We start from the raw sequence: 25,084 nt of genomic DNA, 5'->3' as shown, positions 1-25,084 counted from the left end.
AGCTACTTGGGTGACGTAATAGAACTGAAAAGTGGAGTACCACAAGGAAGCTGCCTCTCCCCCACTATTCAACATATATACAGCTGACCTACCCCAACCCCAACATGGAGAATACATCATATACGCTGACGATGTCACCCAAATAATATGCCAACCGGGCCCATCAAAGCCGCTACTAGCCGACAAGACCAAGGCAGCAATTGAACTCATAAACAACTTTGAGAAGCAATGGAAAATTAGCACCAACAAACAAAAGTTTCAGATAATACACATTGCGAAAAGAAACCCGGACCCCATCATCCTTGACAACCATCCGATCCAATATGCGGAGGTCGGCAGAATACTGGGACTTATGATAAATAGAACAGGGATAAAAATTCACGTAAGGGACCGACTAGACAGAGCCAAAGCAGCCTTAGGGAAACTGAGGAGATTCCGAAGCCTCAGTACAAACAGAGATACACCTATATAAGGCTCTAGTCCGGCTGCATCTAGAGTATCCCCCATTACCACACAGCACCAAGCCATCAGGGTGTGGAACACCATCGAAATGTTAGAGGACCCAATGTTAGAAATATTACTCCAAGATGAGACGCCCAGCTCCCACATCTGGTGGCCCAAGATGAGACGCCCCGCTCCCACAGCTGGTGGCCCAAGATGAGACGCCCCGCTCCCACACCTGGTGGCCCAAGATGAGACGCCCCGCTCCCACAGCTGGTGGCCCAAGATGAGACGCCCCGCTCCCACAGCTGGTGGCCCAAGATGAGACGCCCCGCTCCCACACCTGGTGGCCCAAGATGAGACGCCCCGCTCCCACACCTGGTGGCCCAAGATGAGACGCCCCGCTCCCACAGCTGGTGGCCCAAGATGAGACGCCCCGCTCCCACAGCTGGTGGCCCAAGATGAGACGCCCTGCTCCCACACCTGGTGGCCCAAGATGAGACGCCCCGCTCCCACAGCTGGTGGCCCAAGATGAGACGCCCCGCTCCCACAGCTGGTGGCCCAAGATGAGACGCCCCGCTCCCACAGCTGGTGGCCCAAGATGAGACGCCCCGCTCCCACAGCTGGTGGCCCAAGATGAGACGCCCCGCTCCCACAGCTGGTGGCCCAAGATGAGACGCCCCGCTCTCACACCTGGTGGCCCAAGATGAGACGCCCCGCTCCCACACCTGGTGGCCCAAGATGAGACGCCCCGCTCCCACACCTGGTGGCCCAAGATGAGACGCCCCGCTCCCACAGCTGGTGGCCCAAGATGAGACGCCCCGCTCCCACACCTGGTGGCCCAAGAGCCGCGATTTACTAGATGCAAACCCCGCCCCACAGTACATAAATCCCAGATGAAATATTGACCAGAAATCCCGACCCAATAATTGGAAAAAAAGTTGTGTATATATAAATATATGTATATGTAAATCAATAAAGAATAATAATAATTCACCTAGTTGTGCTTTCGGGGGTTGAGCTCTGCTCTTTCGGCCCGTCTCTAAACTGTCAATCAATCAACTGTTACTAACTACTAATTTCTTTTTCCACCCCCCCCCCCCCACACACACACACCATCTGAGGCCGCATTCTACGACCAGGCAACAAAAATCAGGCAAGAGGGGTGGGCAGACTGCATACTTTTGGATTGCCAGAAAGTCTTTGATGCAGTACCACACAAGAGGCTAGTGAAAAAGCTAAAGATGCAGGCAGGAGGGAAAGGGAAGGTACTCCGTTGGATAAGGGAGTACCTAAATAACAGAAGACAAAGAGTCACTGTGAGGGGTGAGGTCTTGGATTGGCGTGACACAGGTGGAGTCCCCCAGGACTGACCCGCAGGGGTCAGTCCTTGGACCTATACTGTTCCTGATATATGTAAATGATTTCCCAGAGGGTATAGACTTGTTTCTCTCAATGTTTGTTGATGATGAAAAAAATATGAGGACTGAAACAGAGGATGATAGGAGGCTACAGGACGAGACTGAATGAATGGTCCAACAAATAGCTGCTAAAGTTTAACCCGAGTAAATGCAAAGTAATCAAACTAGGAGGTGGAAACAGGAGGCCAGACACAGGATACAGAATAGGAGATGAAGTCCTTCAAGAAACGGACAGAGAGAGAGATCTAGGAGTTGACATCACACCAAACCTGTCTCCTGAAGCCCACATAAAAAGAATAACATCTGCGGCGTATGCGAGGCTGGCTAACATCAGAACTGCCTTCAGGAACCTGTGTAAGGAATCATTCAGAATCTTGCATACCACATATGTAAGACCAATCCTGGAGTATGCGGCCCCAGCATGGAGCCCGTATCTTGTCAAGCACAAGGCGAAGCTGGAAAAAGTTCAGAGATATGCTACTAGACTAGTCCCAGATCTAAGAGGCATGAGTTACGAGGAAAGGCTGCGGGAAATGCACCTTACGACACTGGAAGACAGAAGAGTAAGGGGGGGACATGATCACTACCTACAAAATCCTCAAGGGGAAATGACAGGGTAAAAAAGGATAAACTATTCAACACTGGTGGTAAGCGAACAAGGGGACACAGGTGAAAACTGAGTACCCAAATGAGCCACAGGGACGTTAGAAATAACTTTCAATGTCAGAGTAGTTAACAGGTGGAATGCATTAGGCAGTTATATGGTGGAGTCAGACTCCATACACAGTTTCAAATGTAGATATGATTGAGCCCAGTAGGCTCAGGAATCTGTACACCAGTTGATTGACGGGTGAGAGGCGGGATCAAAGAGCCAGAGCTCAACCCCCGCAAGCACAAACAGGTGAGTACACACACCCTCACCCACCCACCAGCCCGTAACAGCTGTCTAACTCTCAGGTACCTATTTACTGCTAGGTAACAGGGGCATCAGGGTGAAAGAAACTCTGCCTAGTCCGGGAATCGAACTCGGGCCACAGGACTACGAGTGCCGCGCGCTGTCCACTCAGCTACCCCCTCCTGTGTGTATTCACCTAGTTGTACTCACTTAGTTGTGCTTGCGGGGGTTGAGCTCTGGCTCTTTGGTCCCGCCTCTCAACTGTCAATCAACTGGTGTACAGATTCCTGAGCCTACTGGGCTCAATCATATCTACTTTGAAGCTGTGTATGGAGTCAGCCTCCACCACATCACTGCCTAATGCATTCCATTTATTAACCACTCTGACACTGAAAAATTCTTTCTAACGTCTCTGTGGCTCATCTGGGTACTAAGTTTCCACCTGTGTCCCCTTGTTCGTGTCCCATCCGTGCTGAAGGGTTTGTCTTTGTCCACAGTGTCAATTCCCCTGAGAATTTTGTAGGTGGTTATCATGTCTCCCCTTACTCTTCTGTTTTCCAGGGATGTGAGGTTCAGCTCCTTTAGCCTTTCCTCGTAGCTCAATCCTCTCAGTTCCGGGACGAGCCTGGTGGCATACCGCTGAATCTTCTCTAACTTTGTCTTGTGTTTAACTAGGTATGGACTCCCGGCTGGAGCTGCATACTCCAGGATTGGTCTTACATAAGTGGTATACAGGGTTCTGAAAGATTCCTTACACAAGTTTCTGAAGGCAGTTCTTATGTTGGCCAGTCTAGCATATGCCGCTGATGATATTCTTTTAATGTGTGTGTGTGTGTGTGTGTGTGTGTGTGTGTGTGTGTGTGTGTGTGTGTGTAATTTTTATTATATATATATATATATATATATATATATATATATATATATATATATAATATAAATTACACCCACCCACACACACAATACTATAATAGTAGTCATATATAACCCCCCACCGAATGACAGAAGACCTAGACAGGAATATGATAGAAACAACTTGGCCACCATCAATATAATAGAGAGAGCAGCTTCTGTGGCTAGCAGGAACGGATCCAGGCTACTAATCATGGCAGACTTCAACCATGGGAAGATAGATTGGGGGAACACAGACCCACATGGAGGCCCAGACACACGGAGAGCTAAGCTGCTGGATGTGGAAACAAACTTTCTAAGTCAACACGTCAAGGGACCGACAAGAATGAGAGGAAGGGATGAACCAGCCTTGCTTGATCTGATATTTACCCTAAATAAGTCGGATATAAGGGAAGTTAAGATGGAACCGCCCTTGGGAATGAGTGATCATAGTGTATTGAGCTTTGAGTACCTGGTTGAGCTAGGAATTATCACCCCCAAAAAAGAACTGGGAAACAAAGGGCTGGCGTACCGAAAGGGAAACTATGAGGAGATGAATAAATTCCTATGGGATATACATTGGGACACAGAACTCGGAACCAAGTCCGTACAAGACATGATGGATTATGTCACCCAAAAATGTCAGGAGGCTGTAAGCAGGTTTGTCCCAGCCAGACAGGAAAAAACAGAGAAGCAAAAGAAGAATCCGTGGTTTAATAGGGAATGTATGAAAGCAAAGGAGCTGAACAAAAGGGCATGGAGGAACTTCCGTAATAACAGAACACCAGAAAGTAGAGAGAGATACCAGAGAACCAGGAACGAGTATGTCAGTGTGAGAAGAGCAGCTGAGAAAAGGTATGAAAATGATATAGCTAATAAAGCCAAGACCGAACCAAAGCTACTACACAGTCACATCAGGAGGAAGACAACAGTGAAGGAACAGGTGATGAAACTTAGGGTGGGCGAGGACAGGTACACAGAGAATGACAAAGAGGTGTGTGAAGAACTCAACAAAAGGTTCCAGGAGGTCTCTACAACAGAACAGGGAGATGTCATGGCGCTAGAAGAAGTGGCAGCAAACCAGGTGACTTTGGATAGGTTCGAAATTACAAGAGATGAGGTCAAGAAGCACCTATTGGAGCTGGATGTGAGAAAAGCTGTTGGGCCGGACGGAATCTCACCATGGGTATTGAAAGAGTGTGCAGGAGCACTTTGCTTGCCACTCTCCATAGTGTATAGTAGGTCACTGGAAACGGGAGACCTACCAGAAATATGGAAGACTGCTAATATAGTACCAATATATAAAAAGTGTGACAGACAAGAGGCACTGAACTACAGGCCAGTGTCCTTAACTTGTATACAATGCAAGGTGATGGAGAAGATTGTGAGAAAAAACCTAGTAACACATCTGGAGAGTAGAGACTTCGTGACAACCCATCAACATGGGTTCAGGGAGGGTAAATCTTGCCTTACAGGCTTGATAGAATTCTACGATCAGGTGACAAAGATTAAGCAAGAAAGAAGGATGGGCGGACTGCATTTTTTTTTTGGACTGTAGGAAAGCCTTTAACACAGTACTCCATAAAAGGTTGATGCATAAGCTGGAGAAACAGGCAGGAGTAACTGGTAGGGCGCTCCAGTAGATAAGGGAGTACCTAAGCAATAGGAAGCAGAGAGTTACAGTGAGGGGTGAGACCTCAGAATGGCGTGAAGTCACCAGTGGAGTCCCACAGGGGCTCTGTACTTGGACCTATCCTGTTTCTGATATACGTAAATGATCTCCCGGAGGGTATAGACTCATTCCTCTCAATGTTTGCTGACGACGCCAAAATTATGAGAAGAATTAAGACAGAGGAGGACAGCTTGAGGCTTCAAGAAGACCTGGACAAGCTGCAGGAATGGTCGAACAAATGGCTGTTAGAGTTTAACCCAAGCAAATGTAATGTAATGAAGATAGGGGTAGGAAGCAGGAGACCAGATACAAGGTACCATTTGGGAGATGAAATACTTCGAGTCAGAGAGAGAGAAAGACCTGGGGGTTGATATCACGCCAGGCCTGCCCCCCTGAAGCTCATATCAAGAGGATAACATCAGCAGCATATGCCAGGTTGGCTAACATAAGGACGGCCTTTAGAAACTTGTGTAAGGAATCTTTCAGAACATTATATACCACATATGTCAGACCAATCCTGGAGTATGCGGCTCCAGCATGGAGTCCATATCTAGTCAAGCATAAGACTAAACTGGAAAAGGTTCAAAGGTTTGCCACCAGAATAGTACCCGAGCTGAGAGGTATGAGCTACGAGGAGAGACTACGGGAATTAAACCTCACTTCGTTGGAAGACAGAAGAGTTAGGGGGGACATGATCACCACATTCAAGATTCTCAAGGGAATCGACAGGGTTGATAAAGACAGGCTGTTTAACACACGGGCACACGCACTAGGGGACACAGGTGGAAACTGAGTGTTCAAATGAGCCACAGAGATATTAGAAAGAACTCTTTTAGTGTCAGTGGTTGACAAATGGAATGCATTAGGAAGTGATGTGGTGGAGGCTGACTCCATACACAGTTTCAAGTGTAGATATGATAGAGCCCAATAGGCTCAGGAACCTGTACACCTGTTGATTGACGGTTGAGAGGCGGAACCAAAGAGCCAGAGCTCAACCCCCGCAAGCACAACTAGGTGAGTACAACTAGGTGAGTACACACACACACACTTACCAGAAAGTTGGAAGACAGCTAACGTGGTCCCAATATACAAAAAGGGTGACAGGCAAGAGGCACTGAATTACAGGCCAGTGTCCTTAACTTGTATACCATGCAAGGTGATGGAGAAGATCGTAAGGAAAAGGCTCGTAGAGCATCTGGAGGGAAATAACTTTGTAACGCACCACCAGCATGGGTTCAGGGATGGTAAATCGTGCCTCACAGGTTTAATAGAATTTTATGACCAGGCAACAAAAATTAGGCAGGAAAGAGAAGGGTGGACCAACTGCATTTTCCTGGATTGCCAAAAAGCCTTTGACACAGTACCCCATAAAAAGCTGTTAAAAAAGTTGGAGCAACAGGCAGGAGTAAAAGGGAAGGTGCTCCAGTGGATAAAGGAGTACTTAAGCAACAGGAAACGGCGAGTAACGGTGAGGGGGGGAGACATCAGAGTGGCGAGATGTCACCAGCGGAGTCCCACAGGGCTCAGTACTTGGACCCATCCTGTTTCTAATATATGTGAACGATCTTCCGGAGGGTATAGACTCATTCCTCTCAATGTTTGCTGATGATGCAAAAATTATGAGAAGAATCAAGACGGATGAAGATAGACAGAGACTACAGGATGACCTGGATAAATTGGAGGAATGGTCTAGAAAATGGCTGCTAAAGTTCAACTCGGGAAAGTGTAAGGTGATGAAATTAGGCGAAGGGAGCAGGAGGCTGAACACAAGGTATCATCTGGGAGGTGAAATCCTGCAAGAGTCAAATAGAGAGAAAGACCTGGGGGTTGATATCACACCGAACCTGTCCCCAGAGGCCCACATCAAAAGAATATCATCAGCGGCATATGCTAGACTGGCCAACATAAGAACTGGCTTTAGAAACTTGTGTAAGGAATCTTTCAGAACCCTGTATACCACTTATGTAAGACCAATCCTGGAGTATGCAGCTCCAGCCGGGAGTCCATACCTAGTTAAACACAAGACAAAGTTAGAGAAGATTCAGCGGTATGCCACCAGGCTCGTCCCGGAACTGAGAGGATTGAGCTACGAGGAAAGGCTAAAGGAGCTGAACCTCACATCCCTGGAAAACAGAAGAGTAAGGGGAGACATGATAACCACCTACAAAATTCTCAGGGGAATTGACACTGTGGACAAAGACAAACTCTTCAGCACGGGTGGGACACGAACAAGGGGACACAGGTGGAAACTTAGTACCCAGATGAGCCACAGAGACGTTAGAAAGAATTTTTTCAGTGTCAGAGTAGTTAATAAATGGAATGCACTAGGAAGTGATGTGGTGGAGGCTGACTCCATACACAGTTTCAAGTGTAGATATGATAGAGCCCAGTAGGCTCAGGAATCTGTACACTAGTTGATTGACAGTTGAGAGGCGGGACCAAAGAGCCAAAGCTCAACCCCCGTAAGCACAATTAGGTGAGTACACACTAGAGAAAAGAAGGGAGAGAGGAGATATGATAGGAACATATAAAATACTCAGGGGAATTGACAAAGTGGAAATAGATGAAATGATCACACGTAATAACAGAACGAGGGGACATGGGTGGAAACTGGAACCTCAGATGAGTCACAGAGATGTTAGGAAGTTTTCTTTTAGCGTGGGAGTAGTGGAAAAATGGAATGCACTTGGGGAACAGGTTGTGGAAGCAAACTCTATTCATACTTTTAAAATTAGGTATGATAGGGAATGGGACAGGAGTCATTGCTGTAAACAACCGATGGCTGGAAAGGCGAGATCCAAGAGCCAATGCTCGATCCTGCAAGCACAAATAGGCGAGTACAAATAGGTGAGTACACACACACACACACACCATTGGCCCCGGGTGATCACTGCTCGTGGTGCTGGGGGGGGGGGGGTGACCACCACCACCACGCCTACATTCTCACTACACGTGGTGTTCCTGCTTGATGGCGTTCTGGGAGTTGTTCTACTCCCCAAGCCCGGCCCGAGTCCAGGCTCGACTTGTGAGAGTTTGGTCCACCAGGCTATTGCTTGGAGCGGCCCGCAGGCCCACATATCCACCACAGCCTGGTTGGTCTAGCACTCCTTGAAGAAAACTATCTAGTTTTCTCTTGAAGATGTCCACGGTTGTTCCGGCAATATTTCTGATGCTCGCTGGGAGGATGTTGAACAACCGCGGACCTCTGATGTTTATACAGTGTTCTCTGATTGTGCCTATGGCACCTCTGCTGTTCACTGGTTCTGTTCTGCATTTCTTCCATATCGTTCACTCTAGTATGTTGTTATTTTACTGTGCAGATTTGGGACCTGTCCCTCCAGTATTGTCCATGTGAATATTATTTGCTATCTCTCTCGTCTCCTTTCTAGAGAGTACATTTGGAGAGCTTTGAGACGATCCCAATAATTTAGGTGTTTTATCTCGTCTATGCGTGCCGTATATGTTCTCTGTATTCCGCCTATTTCAGCATGTATGGCGCAGCACTTAACAACTAACACTTCCTATGTCATCATTACTCTCTAACAAACCCATCCCATCCACTAGAAAACAGGATATAATTTCTAGGGCTTACTCTGATATTCCCGTAAGTTACACCATTATATATATAGTGAGTACGGTGTATGTGGTGATGATGGCGTCCTAGTTTTAGTGTCGGTGCAGGTCTTGGACCAAACATTCTTGTTATGTAACTAAACAGTCTAATTCATGGAGGGTGGAGCAGCCTAAGCTACTCTAGCCCTTTGAGATGTATTTTATTGTCTCAAAAAACGTACTTCAACTTGAGTCTAATTCATAATTATTCAAATTCAAAGTTTAATTCAGGTAAAGTACATACATACAAGGTGTGATAGAAACATTGATGGATTTATAGATAGAGCTAGTACATACAATGCCTAAAGCCACTATTACGTAAAGCGTTTCGGGCAGGTACACACACAAGTTCCCACCATCTTTATCAATTTGATTTTCTACTTTGGTGTGGGTTGTAGATGGTGGGAGGCGGTGGAGAAGTGGAGTGAGGAAGACGGGGGGGGGGGGCCAGTAATGTGGAGGTGCAGCCCCCGCCCGCCCGCCCGCCCACTCCGGAATAAGACCGGAGACGGGTCTCCTCCCACTCCGGAATAAAGCCCAATCATTCCGGGTTGTGTAGGGTTATAGTAAGGGCCTCTCATCACAGACATCACCAAGGGCACAGCCACTCGTGGGAAAATAGAGTGCAGTAATTAGCATTAGAACTTGGTGTAAAATAGACATTAAGCGCGCCACAGGTGCAGGTGGCGCCACCAGGCAATGTTTACAAATGTTTACATAAGTATAGGAGATATATTTGGACCATAGTGAACAGTGATTCAGTGAACAGTGAAGTGTAACACTAAACACAAGTTGAAACATAGGAATATTGGCAGGTGAAAAAGTGTACATGTACACTTTTTACAATAAGCGACAATAAGCGACAATAAGTGGGACAATAAGCGAGCACACTTGACAGTGTCAACACTGGCCACGAGGTGACCCGGGTAGTGGTCCTCACTCACAATATACTGACAATTTATACTGTAATACGGCAATGTGAATCTAGACAATAAATACTAGAGTAAGTTCATAGAGGAAGGCAGAAAGTAAGCATAAGATTCCTTACGGTAATGGATACCGCCAATAGGTCATTAATGGTTAATGATCAAAGGAGTGGCAACAGGACACATCCACCAGAGACCTGGATGGTTGTGGATGACATCCACGGTGAAGGTTACGGTCACCAACAGTGACTTGTACTACTCTACACACAGTAAGTACCTGCTTGACTCAGCAGTAACTACTCTACATACAATAAGTACCTGCTTGACTCAGCAGTAACTCCGCTACATACAATAAGTACCTGCTTGACTCAGCAGTAACTCCTCTACATACAATAAGTACCTGCTTGACTCAGCAATAACTCCTCTACATACAATAAGTACCTGCTTGACTCAGCAGTAACTCCTCAACATACAATAAGTACCTGCTTGACTCAGCAGTAACTACTCTACATACAATAAGTACCTGCTTGACTCAGCAGTAACTCCTCTACATACAATAAGTACCTGCTTGACTCAGCAGTAACTCCTCTACATACAATAAGTACCTGCTTGACTCAGCAGTAACTACTCTACATACAATAAGTACCTGCTTGACTCAGCAGTAACTCCGCTACATACAATAAGTACCTGCTTGACTCAGCAGTAACTACTCTACATACAATAAGTACCTGCTTGACTCAGCAGTAACTACTCTACATACAATAAGTACCTGCTTGACTCAGCAGTAACTCCGCTACATACAATAAGTACCTGCTTGACTCAGCAGTAACTACTCTACATACAATAAGTACCTGCTTGACTCAGCAGTAACTACTCTACATACAATAAGTACCTGCTTGACTCAGCAGTAACTACTCTACATACAATAAGTACCTGCTTGACTCAGCAGTAACTACTCTACATACAATAAGTACCTGCTTGACTCAGCAGTAACTACTCTACATACAATAAGTACCTGCTTGACTCAGCAGTAACTCCGCTACATACAATAAGTACCTGCTTGACTCAGCAGTAACTCCGCTACATACAATAAGTACCTGCTTGACTCAGCAGTAACTCCGCTACATACAATAAGTACCTGCTTGACTCAGCAGTAACTCCGCTACATACAATAAGTACCTGCTTGACTCAGCAGTAACTCCGCTACATACAATAAGTACCTGCTTGACTCAGCAGTAACTCCGCTACATACAATAAGTACCTACATATAAGGGTTAAGCATATAGTTACATATAGACATGTAATACTAGAAACAGTAAACTAGTGAGGACAGTGTACTAAACACTAAGGACAGTGGTGGTGGTGAGTGACCCAGGCAAGAGCCCAGGGACGGAAGCCACCCAGTATACCCCAGCTGGCCACCTACAGTATACCCAGTAAACCCCAGCTGGCCACCTACAGTATACCCAGTAAACCCCAGCTGGCCACCTACAGTACACCCAGGAACACCCAGTATACCTCAGCTGGCCACCTACAGTACACCCAGGAACACCCAGTATACCTCAGCTGGCCACCTACAGTACACCCAGGAACACCCAGTATACCTCAGCTGGCCACCTGCAGTATACCCAGTAAACCCCAGCTGGCCACCTACAGTATACCCAGGAACACCCAGTAAACCCCAGCTGGCCACCTACAGTATACCTTGGAACACCCAGTAAACCCCAGCCAGCCAGCTACAGTATACCCAGGAACACCCAGTAAACCCCAGCCAGCCAGCTACAGTATACCCTGGAACACCCAGTAAACCCCAGCCGGCCAGCTACAGTATACCCTGGAACACCCAGTAAACCCCAGCCAGCCAGCTACAGTATACTCTGGAACACCCAGTAAACCCCAGCCAGCCAGCTACAGTATACCCAGGAACACCCAGTAAACCCCAGCCAGCCAGCTACAGTATACCCTGGAACACCCAGTAAACCCCAGCCAGCCAGCTACAGTATACCCAGGAACACCCAGTAAACCCCAGCCGGCCAGCTACAGTATACCCTGGAACACCCAGTAAACCCCAGCCAGCCAGCTACAGTATACTCTGGAACACCCAGTAAACCCCAGCCAGCCAGCTACAGTATACCCTGGAACACCCAGTAAACCCCAGCCGGCCAGCTACAGTATACCCTGGAACACCCAGTAAACCCCAGCCAGCCAGCTACAGTATACCCTGGAACACCCAGTAAACCCCAGCCAGCCAGCTACAGTATACCCTGGAACACCCAGTAAACCCCAGCCAGCCAGCTACAGTATACCCTGGAACACTCAGTAAACCCCAGCCAGCCAGCTACAGTATACCCTACAACACCCAGCTGGGTAAGGTTTCCCATAAAGGCAACACACACATTGGTCCTAGGTACAGAGTGTTGTAACACACTTGCAACATTAGACAAGTACAAGAGCCTGGCACTGGTGCAAATATAGAACACTGCCAACCCCACTCCAAGTGCACAGCAAAACTAGACAAAATGACAGTAAACAAACTAATTTGCGGTCACTGTAATAACACCGTAAAGTCGAAGGCAACGGGAACTGTATGTTATATGTGTAAGAATAGATTTCATTCGAAATTCTGAAAATTCGAAAATTCGAAATTCTTCTGCCCGAAACGCTGCGCGTGCTAGTGGCTTTACAAGACTGTAATTACCATATTTGTATCCTCACATTCCTTATGTACATTCTTGTATATGCATAAATAAATAATAAATAAAATAAATAAATAAATTGGGCTTGTACCGTAGTAACATCACGGGACTGAGAGCTGGCCACTTGCTCTGGGCGTGTAAAAATGACTGGCCATCTTGGAATATCCTAAAAGACCTTCTAGTAACATGTGACATGAACGGAAACCTTCAGTCACTGAGAGCCTGCCAGCCATCCAGAAGGAGTGGGAAAGGAACAATAATAATTCTAATAGACCAGGGACGGAGGCTATAGTCAGGGAGGAAACTAAAGCAGAAACTAAGTAAGTTGTAAACTGTGACTCAGTATGCCTGGATGTAGACCACAGTAGACTAGAAAGTGTACCAGACATCACTGACGGCGCGATAGGTCCAGACTCTACACAACCGTCCCGGATAGAGCGAGTCAAACAGGACACACACATACAAGTTGTATGTACAGGACATATACACACACAGATATGCTGGTAATAAGAAAGGATTAGAATGCTCTTACCACCATCCCAAATTTGTTTTTTAAATATGCTTAGGAAAGCTCAGTGTCGATTTGGATCAATATGTAGAGGTTTTTCTATCCTGACATGTGCCAAACCTCACTGGAGGACAGAAAATGCTATGCCCTCAGCTGCCCATACCTTCACGTGAAAGGCACAGAATGCTACATAAAGAGTGACAAGCAAGATGAGGAATTTGGAGGAAACTCAAATATTTTTTTTATACCAAGCCGAAAGAGATTTCAAAAGGGCGAACATAGAGAATGTATGGAAGTGCCAGAGCCACTTGCATACCAGGATCACATACAATTACACAACAACAAGGGAACTACAACTAGGACAGGCAACTGCTCTACAACAATCAGCACTGGTCAGAACAAACTCAATATGTCCACGCATAATGGACCTGCCAAGAGTCTCCCAGTCAACTACCCCCCCCCCGCCCGCCCGCCCCCCCAAGTAGTATAACCTCATTCATCTCTGCCAACATACAAGGACTAAAAACAAGAACAAAACACACAATACATTTTATATGCACACAATGAAAACAATGAACTGCACAATCCAGGACAACATGGATTTAGAGCGGAAAGATCCTGTCTGTCACAGTTACTCAACCACTATGACAAAATCACAGAAGCCCTAGAAGAAAAGCAAAATGCAGATGTTGTAAACACAGACTTTGCAAAGGTGTTCGACAAATGTGACCATGGGGTGATAGCTCACAAAATGAGGTCAATGGGAATAACTGGAAAAGTAAGACGCTGGATACTCAATTTCCTGTCGAACAGAACACAAAGAGTAACAGTCAATCAGATAAAATCGAGTCCGAGCGTAGTTAAAAGCTCTGTACCTCAAGGTACAGTCCTTGCACCGCTACTGTTCCTTATTCTCATATCTGATATAGACAAAAATACACGCCACAGCTTCGTGTCGTCCTTTTCAGATGACACAAAAATCAGCATGAAAATTACCTCTGTTGAAGACATTGAAAAACTACAAACAGATGTCAACAAAGTTTTCGATTGGGCACCAGAAAATAATATGATGTTTAACAGTGATAAATTCCAGGTACGGCAAAAATGAGGATCTGAAACATAATACAGGGTACAAAACACAATCGAATCTTCCCATAGTAGAAAAACAGCATGTCAAGGATTTGGGAATAATGATGTCCGACGACCTAACGTTTAGGGAGCATAACCAAACAAATATTGCGTCAGCCAGAAAAATGATAAGATGGATTACGAGAACTTTCAAATCCAGGGATCCCATCACAATGGTTGTACTCTTCAAATCACTTGTGTTGTCCCGTCTTGAGTACTGCTCAGTACTCACTTCCCCCTTCAGAGCAGGAGAGATTGCTGAAATAGAGGGAATACAGAGAACATATACGGCACGCATAGACGAGATAAAACACCTAAATTATTGGGATCTTCTCAAAGCTCTCCAAATGTACTCTCTAGAAAGGAGACGAGAGAGATACCAAATAATATACACATGGAAAATACTGGAGGGACAGGTCCCAAATGTACACAGAAAATAACAACGTACTGGAGTGAACGATATGGAAGAAATGCAAGATTGAACCAGTGAAGAGCAGAGGTGCCATAGGCACAATCAGAGAACACTGTATGAACATCAGAGGTCCGCGGTTGTTCAACGTCCTCCCAGCGACTATAAGAAATATTGCCGGAACAACCGTGGACATCTTCAAGAGAAAACTGGACTGTTTTCTAAGAGAAGTTCCGGATCAGCCGGGCTGTGGTGGGTATGTGGGCCTGCAGGCCGCTCCAAGCAACAGCATGGTGGACCAAACTCTCACAAGTCAAGCCTGGCCTTGGGCCGGGCTTGGGGAGTAGAACAACTCCCAGAACTCCATCAAGCAGGTATAAATGGCCTCACTGATCCAAATGAAGTATTGAGAGCTTTCACAGAAACGCCGAGCACCGTGCAGGGGAAGTGTTGGAGAGTGAGGTCTGGCTACCAGGATATAACCTATACACGTGTGGTAAGGTAAACACGTCACATGGAGGAGTGGGTGTGTATATTAGGGAACACCTTGTGTGCTCGGACCTTCTTAACTCTACAAATGAGGTGGTAGAGGTACTGGGAATAAACAGATAAAATAAACAGTTATTCTAATATACAAACCGCCAGATGGAACGGCTAAGGAATTCGCCGAACAGATAAACAAAATAGAGAATAATAGCCTTGATAATTTGGCAACCCCAACACCTGATATTACCTCCTAGGTGACTTCCACCTGCCTAGTCTAAGATGGAGAATAGCAAACAATATTATACCAGGATATTTATCTGGCCATAACCAACCACAGGTTAGAGAACTGCTCGCATTGTCACAAAGTTTCACTCAACCAGCAGATATCACAGCCAACGAGAAACGAAAATATTCTAGATGTGGTCTTTACAAACAATGAAGACATAATCAGGGACATTACGATCTCAGATACCACATACTCAGATCACAAGCATATTGAAGTGCAAACTACCATCAATACTCAGAAGGGACCTAAACCAAGCGAGAAGGGTTATTCAGTAAATTCAATTTTAATAATAAAAGGATAGACTGGGAGACAATAAAGAGGGACCTTACAAACATTCCACGGAAAACCATTCTAAGTAATAAAAATCCTACAAAAGGAATAAAAAACTGACTTGGGAAGCGTATCAAGTCTGTCTGAAACATGTTCCTTTGAGGGAAGCCAGAAAAAGGTCCAGCGCAGAAAGAGAACGCAGACGACATTATACAAGAAGGAAAAAAAACCGGAAATGCTCAAGCAGACACGACTTTCCCTACAAAGAAGGAATAATTACAACAGGGAAATTGAAGAAATCGAGCAGAGACTGAAGCATTTATATCAGATTGAAGAAAGGCAACTAGAACAGAAATAAATTCAGGAAATAAAAGAAAACCCCCAAAATATTTCTTCACATATGCGAAATCAAAAGCAAAAACCACTGCCAATATTGGACCTATTCGTACGAGTGAAGGTTCACACCCGGAGGATGACAAATAAATTAGTGAAATCCTAAAAAAGCAGTATGAGGACATGTTTAGCACCCCGATACTCAGCATGAAAGTGGAAGATCCTGACAACTTCTTTATGCGTGATATCCAAACACTTGTCAATATATCAACACGAGCATGGCAGATTTGTAAAGAAATTTAAAACATGCCCATGTACTTAGCAACGGGTTCAGACTCATGGAATTCAATATTTATAGATATGCAAGGCGCCAGTAGCACAGGCACTCAGTATAGTGTGGAGGAGGAGCGTAGACACCGCTGGCACCCCAGAGATCCTTTAAAAGGTCAGGGAATATACCGGGAAGCACACGGCATCCGCCTCTGATAACCCTTAATTGGAGGAGGAGGATGGTGCAAGGAGTGCAAGCGTGGTCTACAGGATATGGGACTCACCAAGAGCGACCTTGAGATTTGTTCTGTGAAAGCCCTGACCTGGACATATTCCATCTACAGAATATGGTCCAAGACCACATCTTGGGGCAGACCACCTTAGTCCCAGGATCACCGTGCACAGGGTGTACAAGGGTCAATATAGTCTTGCTTAGGTGAACCGCAGCCAGGATAGCTGGCAGCCAACTATCTAAGCAGAGTCGTCATCTGGAGTACCACTTCTCCGAATGGTGTCTCACAAGAGGGTGGATGACCTGGCCGGAGCCCACGAGTGGGTAAGGCGGCGGCCGGAGGGACCCACATACGCATACATGACAACCCTCACGCTCCGGGGCCTTGTTAGCAGCTTCCACTAGGAATGGTTTTTTCCCATGTATGCTGCTGTCAAGTTACCAATCCTGCCGCTTAGGCAGCTTCTTGTTTTGCCTTCAGCTTTAGTACTTTTTAATGATATACTGTGCACCTCTCCCTTGTGTGCTGTGTCCCATATCAGAAAAACGAAATAAAGATTTTTTCCATTTTGTTAATGTTATTATCATCATTATTATTGTATTATTAATCATCATCTTGTTGTGATAAGATCTGCCATTTGTGTATTTTAGTTTGTGTTTGATAGGGTACTAGGTATGCTTAGGGGTGCCTTCTCGCCATGCCCAGTGGCTGGGGGGATTGGTGCCCTCAAGCCACATTAACACCCTATACCCCCCACCCCCTCCCCCCCCCAAGTGGCATGTGCAGTTAGGGGACAACAACAGCAGACATTGCCCCTCTATACAAGGGTGGTAGCAAAGCATTGGCAAAGACTCATAGACCAGTTGCACTAACGTCCCACATAATAAAAGTATTTGAGAGAGTGATCAGGAGTCAGGTCACTAGATTCATGGAGACCAATGACCTCCACAACCCAGGCCAACATGGATTTAGAGCAGGAAGATCATGCCTCTCACAGCTACTTGACCACTACGACAAAGTCACTGTGGCATTAGAAGAAAAACAATGCAGATGTTGTAAACACAGACTTTGCAAAGGCATTCGATAAATGTGACCATGGAGTGATAGCACACAAAATGGGGTCAATGGGAATAACTGGTAAAGTAAGACACTGGATACTCAGTTTCCTGTCAAACAGAACACACAGAATAACAGTCAACTATATAAACTCGAGTCCAAGCACAGTTAATAAAAGCTCTGTACCTCAGGGTACAGTCCTTGCACTATTGCTTTTCCTTATTCTCACATCAGATATAGACAAAAATACAAGGCACAGCTTCGTATCATCATTTGCAGACACAAAAATAAGCATGAAAATTACCTCTGCTGAAGACATTGGAAAACTTCAAGTAGATATTAATAAAGTTTTCGACTGGGCAGCAGAAAATAACATGTTTAACAGTGATAAATTCCAGGTACTCAGGTACGGTAAAAATGACCTTAAACATAATACTGGTTAAAACACACAAACAAATGTGCCCATAGTAGGAAAACAGCATGTCAAGGATTTGGGAATAATGATGTCTGACGACCTAACGTTTAGGGAGCATAACCAAGCAAGTATCGCGTCAGCCAGAAAAATGATAAGATGGATTACGAGAACTTTCAAACCCAGAGATCCCATCACAATGGTTGTACTCAAGTCACTTGTGTTGTCCCGTCTTGAGTACTGCTCAGTACTCGCTTCCCCCTTGAGAGCAGGAGAGATTGCTGAAATAGAAGGAATACAGAGAACATATATGGCACGCATAGACGCGATAAAGCACTGAAATTATTGGGATCGTCTCAAAGCTCTCCAAATGTACTCGCTAGAAAGAAGACGAGAGAGAGAGATTAAATAATATATTCGTTGAAAATACTGGAGGGCCAGGTACCAAATGTACTTGGTAACATAACATACTGGAGTGAACGATATCTAAGAAAATGCAGAACAGAACCAGTGAAGAGCAGAGGTGCCATAGGCACAATCAGAGAACACTGTATGAACATCAGAGGTCCGCGGTTGTTCAACGTCCTCCCAGCGAGCATCAGAAATATTGCCGGAACAACTGTGGACATCAAGAGAAAACTAGATAGTTTTCTTCAAGGAGTGCCGGACCAACCAGGCTGTGGTGGGTATGTGGGCCTGCGGGCCGCTCCAACAGCCTGGTGGACCAAACTCTCACAAGTCGAGCCTGGCCTCGGGCCGGGCTTGGGGAGTAGAAGAACTCTCAGAACGCCATCAACCAGGTAATTGTGGGTGGAAGTCGGGCGGGCAAGTAATTATCACAATATGTCAGAGGCGGAGACAAGTGTAAGAGTAAGTAAAGCGGACAAGAGCAGGATGATGGATGGGTGGGGGGGGGGAGTGAAGGATGATGGGTGGGGGGGGGAGAGTGAAGGATGATGGATGGGGGGGGGAGTGCAGGATGATGGGTGGGAGTACTATCCGTGGGTGGCTGGGTTAGGTGGTGTTGTGTGTTGTTCACCTAGACTCTACACCAGTAAGCTACATTTACTGCACCATGTTGTGGGTTGAGGCAACTGGAGTAGACGGGTCGTCGGGGCGAGTGTGTGGACCAAGAGGCAGGGACGGGCGCCCAACACCACACTAAACACTCCTCTACTGCTGCCTCAAGGAATGAATTATGAGGGGAAAGCGCCAAAAGCATTACGGTTATATAGCACCTGGAAGGGGTCACCATAAGGATTTGGAATGGGACGGGGGGTAGGAATGGTGTCCAGCAGCAGCCCAACCACTTGGACAGTCGGGGATTGAACACTGACCAGCATGAAGCGACACCATCTATCTACCATCCATCCCAAGTGGTTGGGCTGAATTATTAGGAGAAAATGCTAAGCCGGATTGAGTACTCAGTCACGTAATTGTGCTTGGAGGGGTCGAGCTTCGGCTCTTTGGACCCGCCTGTCAACTGTCAATCAAGAGGTGTACAGGTTCCCGAGCCTACTGGACTAACATATCTACACTTAAGACTGTGTATGGAGTCTGCCGCCACAACATCACTGCCTAATAACACTTCCTGATAATCCCAGTAATACTTAACAATACTTCCTGAGTATACAGCTCTTGGAGGAATATGGCGACGGGATAACAGTTGAGAAATAAGGACGGAGGGAAGGAACGGTGCCCAACCACTTGTACCATCGGGACTCGAACGCCGACCTACAAGAAGCAAGGCCGTCCGCTACCGACCAGGGGCAGGATTCATCAACCAGTTACACAAGTACACGCGAACCTGTGCATCTTGTCTCAACCTTTAACATCTTTGTTTACATTTACTAACAGTTTATGAGGCGGGAAGCACATGGAGGCTGTTTATAACAATAACAAATGATTGGTAATGTGTCGATGTTCGTACAGTGTTTACTAAGTGTAAACACAGCCGTCAAGGGTTGAGGTAAAGATGTACAGGTTCCGGAGGTTGATGTGTAAATGATTGTTGAATCCTGGCTCAGTCTAAGTGGCTGGACCCTCTAATGCTCTTAGTACTTTAAAGTTTATCGGGTCAACTACTCTGAGCGTTATATAGGCTTTATTTTATGGTGCTGGCTTCACTTACCAGACGTCAACATTAATAACTACATATTGACAAGCTGGCTCTCAACATGGTTTAGTGTGAGTGTCAGTAGTAGTTCTTGTCTGCAACTGGTAACTATGACAGATAGCTCTAAGCCACGTTATTTGAAAGAGATTGTGTTGTACCTGACCACAGAGCGGAGCGTGCGTCGGACATGTGTTGTGGTTGTGGTAGTGGTGGTTGTGGCGGCGGCGGCGGCGGCGGCGGCGGCGGGGACCTGACCTGACCACCCGCCTCGCCACGCTGTCTTCCCACCTCTGCTACTGCTGCTGCTACCAACGGTACTGCCACCACCAACGGTACTGCCACCACCAACGGTACTGCTACCGCTCTGGTTATTATTGTTGTTGCTGCCGTTGTCGTTGTTGTTGTTGCTGCTGATTGTGTTTACTATGTTATTGTTATTATTGTTATAGAACCTTCTCAACTTCTTTCTCTGTCTGTTTCGTCTGTTGCGCCAGTTCCTGCGGGCGTAGTGACCGAGGCTGAGGGCAGGCGAGCGTGGGCTGGGGTAGTGGAGTGGGCGTAATGCTGCGGCCGTATCTGGGCTAGTGACAAATGCAGCAGCTGCAGCTGGTGGGGCCGCAGCTGCCAGTTTATGCAGGAGTGCTGTGTGCTGTGCCAGTAGCGATGCCACCAGCTGGTGCCAGGGGCCTCCCCCACCTTTCATCTCCTCACTTGCCATAGAACCCGTGGGCGTGGTCATGCCGCCCCTCGCCCACCTGGCGCCCGTCGTGCCCTCACAACTATGCCCCAACACCACACACACGGGGTACCCACTCTCCTGGCTCCCTCACTGCCTCTCACACCCACCATAACGTTGACCTGCCTCCATGTGGGCGTGGGCCCATGCTCACGTGTGAGTGGTGGGCGTGGGTCAGGTGTGTGACACGCCCACTGAGGCGGGGCGCGGGCGTGGGTGGGTGAGAGTGGAGGTGGACACACTAATATAATAACGCCACACTAAACTTAAGTGGTCAAGACTACTACACTAGACTACTAGATAATGTCCCGCGCGGGTGCGGGCAGGAAGGCTACCAATGGAAGACTTGGTTGTGCTGGTGTCAGCGTGAACTTATCCTACATCACATATATGGAAGACTTGGTTGTGGTGGAGTGGTGGTGAAGGTTACATCTTGGTGGTGGTGGTGAGTGTCGGGGAAGGCGGAGGCAGAGGACACACAGTGAGGAAGATGGTGGCCGGGGTCACCTCACACCTGCCCATCCTCACCGGCCTCGCCATCCACCTCATACTCCTCATGCCTCACCCTCACAACCCGCTCACCGCCCTCTACTGCGGGCCCGCCCTGCCCGTCGCTCCCTCCCGCACTACACTCATCTTGGGGGAGTGTTGCTCTACCCTCGGGTCCACACTGGTCAGCTGCTGCTGCTGCTGCTGCTGCTGCTGCCGCTGCTACTGGCCACCACCAGGCTCCACGACCACTACCGCCCCGGGCCTCTCTCCACTCTGGCGCACTACACTGTCGGGGCGGCAGCTACGGTAGTCAGGGAGCGAGGGCGTGCAGGTGAGGGCGGGCGTGTAGGGGCGTGCGGGCGTCCGTCGGTGGAGGACGCGGGGGGGCGACTGTGGCGAGGTATTATCGCACCCGCTGCTCTCGGCCCCCGCCCCCCGCCGGGCCCGGCTCCCTCCTTCATAATCAATAGTGGCAGCCTCACGCATCTCCCTTGCCACCACCACCACCATGGTCGTCGCCCTCCACCACACCAGCCCTAGTGGCCCTCCACACCACTCATGGAGCACACCACCCACCACACCACCAACACTCTGGGCACGACTCGGGCACGACTCGGGCACGGCTTGGGCACGGCTGGGGCATCACCGCCCCCCCCCCTCCCCCTGGGAGACTGACGCTCTTCTCGGGCCGTCGAGCACAATACCCCAACAAATCCTGTAGGTGATGGCACCGCCTGGCCCCACACACGCACACACACACACGCACACCCTCACGCACGCCTTCCTCTCTAACACACCACGTCTACACACCACTTCAAGTGAACTCTAAGATGGTTGAAGAGGCTGTTAGAGGAAGCAGCCTTACGTGCAAACAATGTTACAACAACAACAACAACAAGAGAGGACAAAGGTACACCAACTTGTGCAGTAAAGGGTGGTGCAGGAGAGTGGCGGCGGCCTCCAACACACTCTTGATAACAAGGTGTGTGTACTGTAGACACACTAGAGCATCTCCCACACTCACACACGTCAACACTTGCACATGTAGACAAACTGACCACCACAATAAAGCAACAATCACTACGCCTCTACTCTCACACGCCGACAACGTACAAACAGAATAACGTACAAATGTAAACTGGAACTTCTAAAAAGTCAGTTACATCAATTTTCAGTGTGAGGATAGTGAGGGTGTAGTGTGTTAGGAGGAGGATAGCTCAGGCCTTAGTCCTTACAACTGGTGGTGACGGGACCCTGGTGTTGAGCACCATCACCCGGTGTTGACCACCACCACCCGGTGTTGACCACCACCACCACCCGGTGTTGAGCACCATCACTACCCGGTGTTGACCACCACCACCCGGTGTTGAGCACCACCACCACCACCCGGTGTTGAGCACCACCACCACTGAACACATGTGACAACATCTGATAAGCACGACGAGTATGCCAGGCGAGTAGTACTGATGCACAGCCAGACGTTGGTCGTGCCAGTGCTCAGTGTGCTACCATCGGTAAACCATGAAGGCAGCCGTGGTTGTCACGGCTGCCTTCATGGATCATACACCACTACTTGGTGTGTCACGCGCTGTGTAATGGTCGACCACCACTTGAGACATATGGCGGAAAACGGCCCCCTCACCAGTGTGGAGCAGGAGGCCCCCCTCACCAGTGTGGAGCAGGAGGCCCCCCCCCCTCACCAGTGTGGAGCAGGAGGCCCCCCCCTCACCAGTGTGGAGCAGGAGGCCCCCCTCACCAGTGTGGAGCAGGAGGTCCCCCTCACCAGTGTGGAGCAGGAGGTCCCCCTCACCAGTGTGGAGCAGGAGGCCCCCCTCACCAGTGTGGAGCAGGAGGCCCCCCCCTCACCAGTGTGGAGCAGGAGGCCCCCCCCTCACCAGTGTGGAGCAGGAGGTCCCCCTCACCAGTGTGGAGCAGGAGGCCCCCCTCACCAGTGTGGAGCAGGAGGTCCCCCTCACCAGTGTGGAGCAGGAGGCCCCGGCCCCCCTCACCAGTGTGGAGCAGGAGGCCCCCGTCACCAGTGTGGAGCAGGAGGCCCCCCTCACCAGTGTGGAGCAGGAGGCCCCCCTCACCAGTGTGGAGCAGGAGGTCCCCCTCACCAGTGTGGAGCAGGAGGCCCCCGTCACCAGTGTGGAGCAGGAGGCCCCCGTCACCAGTGTGGAGCAGGAGGCCCCCGTCACCAGTGTGGAGCAGGAGGCCCCCGTCACCAGTGTGGAGCAGGAGGCCCCCGTCACCAGTGTGGAGCAGGAGGCCCCCGTCACCAGTGTGGAGCAGGAGGCCCCCGTCACCAGTGTGGAGCAGGAGGCCCCCGTCACCAGTGTGGAGCAGGAGGCCCCCGTCACCAGTGTGGAGCAGGAGGCCCCCCTCACCAGTGTGGAGCAGGAGGCCCCCGTCACCAGTGTGGAGCAGGAGGCCCCCGTCACCAGTGTGGAGCAGGAGGCCCCCGTCACCAGTGTGGAGCAGGAGGCCCCCGCCACCAGTGTGGAGCAGGAGGCCCCCGCCACCAGTGTGGAGCAGGAGGCCCCCGTCACCAGTGTGGAGCAGGAGGCCCCCGTCACCAGTGTGGAGCAGGAGGCCCCCGCCACCAGTGTGGAGCAGGAGGCCCCCGTCACCAGTGTGGAGCAGGAGGCCCCCCTCCCCCCAGGGGCGGGCAGGTGGTGCAGAAACGACTATGTGGTGGGTGGTGGCCGCCATAATGCCGGATCATCCCTACCATTTGTTCCTCTCACACCACCACCACCACCACCACCACCCAGGAGCCCAGCAGGCCGCCCGGGACACTCTTGACACCAACACCGGTGGCGCGTGTCAGCGGTAAGAAAGGTCTACACTACCATACAAACAACCACACTTGCGGTATTAACTTACCTTTCCAAGTACTAAATTCATACAACTGGAGACAAGAACCATGTTGTTGAGGATGCGCCCGCAGTTGTACTCGCCTAGTTGTGCTTGGGGCAGGGTTGAGCCTCGGCTCTTTGGTCCCGCCTCTCAACCGTCAATCAACTGGTGTACAGGTCCCCGAGTCTCCTGGCCTCTATCATATCTACACTTGAAACTGTATAGAGTGAAGTGTGCCCCTTGTAGTAGTGTAGTAGCAAAGGTTGTGTACATTGTAAAAAATGAAGAGCCGTAGATGTTGCCAACAGTGTACCGTGTGTGTGCGCCCCCCCCCCGTGTTAAATGTAGGAGGAGGACACGTGCAGGAGCAGGAGAGTAACAACAACAACAAGAGCAGTAGCACCCAACACAAGGGGGCCACCATAGAGGAGTGTGAGCCAGGTGGTAGTGTCACCACACTACACAACTCCACTATGGCACCACCAACAGTGTGAGCCAGGTGGTAGTGTCGCCACACTACACAACACCACGATGGCACCACCAACAGTGTGAGCCAGGTGGTAGTGTCGCCACACTACACAACACCACCACTATGGCGCCACCAACAGTGTGAGCCAGGTGGTAGTGTCACCACACTACACAACACCACCACTATGGCACCACCAACAGTGTGAGCCAGGTGGTAGTGTCACCACACTACACAACACCACCACTATGGCACCACCAACAGTGTGAGCCAGGTGGTAGTGTCGCCACACTACACAACACCACCACTATGGCGCCACCAACAGTGTGAGCCAGGTGGTAGTGTCACCACACTACACAACACCACTATGGCACCACCAACAGTGTGAGCCAGGTGGTAGTGTCACCACACTACACAACACCACTATGGCACCACCAACAGTGTGAGCCAGGTGGTAGTGTCACCACACTACA

General features: G+C 48.7%; 1 protein-coding gene across 11 annotated transcripts in view; it reads right to left on the bottom strand.

Moving 5' to 3' along the window:
• The window catches only part of LOC123761784 (serine/arginine repetitive matrix protein 2), a 236,293-nt gene that overhangs the window by 80,993 nt on the left and 130,216 nt on the right, over positions 1 to 25,084 (bottom strand). For 3 of the 11 annotated variants that reach the window (XR_011229506.1, XR_011229505.1, XM_069330509.1), the window contains exon 1: positions 20,217 to 21,689. The exons of 7 other annotated variants lie outside the window; for them this stretch is intronic. Coding sequence is in view for 2 of the 4 variants with exons in the window: in XM_069330509.1 (XP_069186610.1) it covers positions 20,217 to 20,797 (581 nt within the window). In the remaining 2 variants the exon portion in view is untranslated. Of the gene's footprint in view, positions 1 to 20,216; positions 21,690 to 25,084 lie in introns of those variants that run through there. One more of the 11 variants, XM_069330508.1, reaches the window with a different exon arrangement.

This window comes from Procambarus clarkii, chromosome 24 (genome assembly GCF_040958095.1).
Source record: "Procambarus clarkii isolate CNS0578487 chromosome 24, FALCON_Pclarkii_2.0, whole genome shotgun sequence".
NCBI classification, from domain to species: domain Eukaryota; kingdom Metazoa; phylum Arthropoda; class Malacostraca; order Decapoda; family Cambaridae; genus Procambarus; species Procambarus clarkii.
This window is presented reverse-complemented; position numbering and strand designations above follow the sequence as displayed.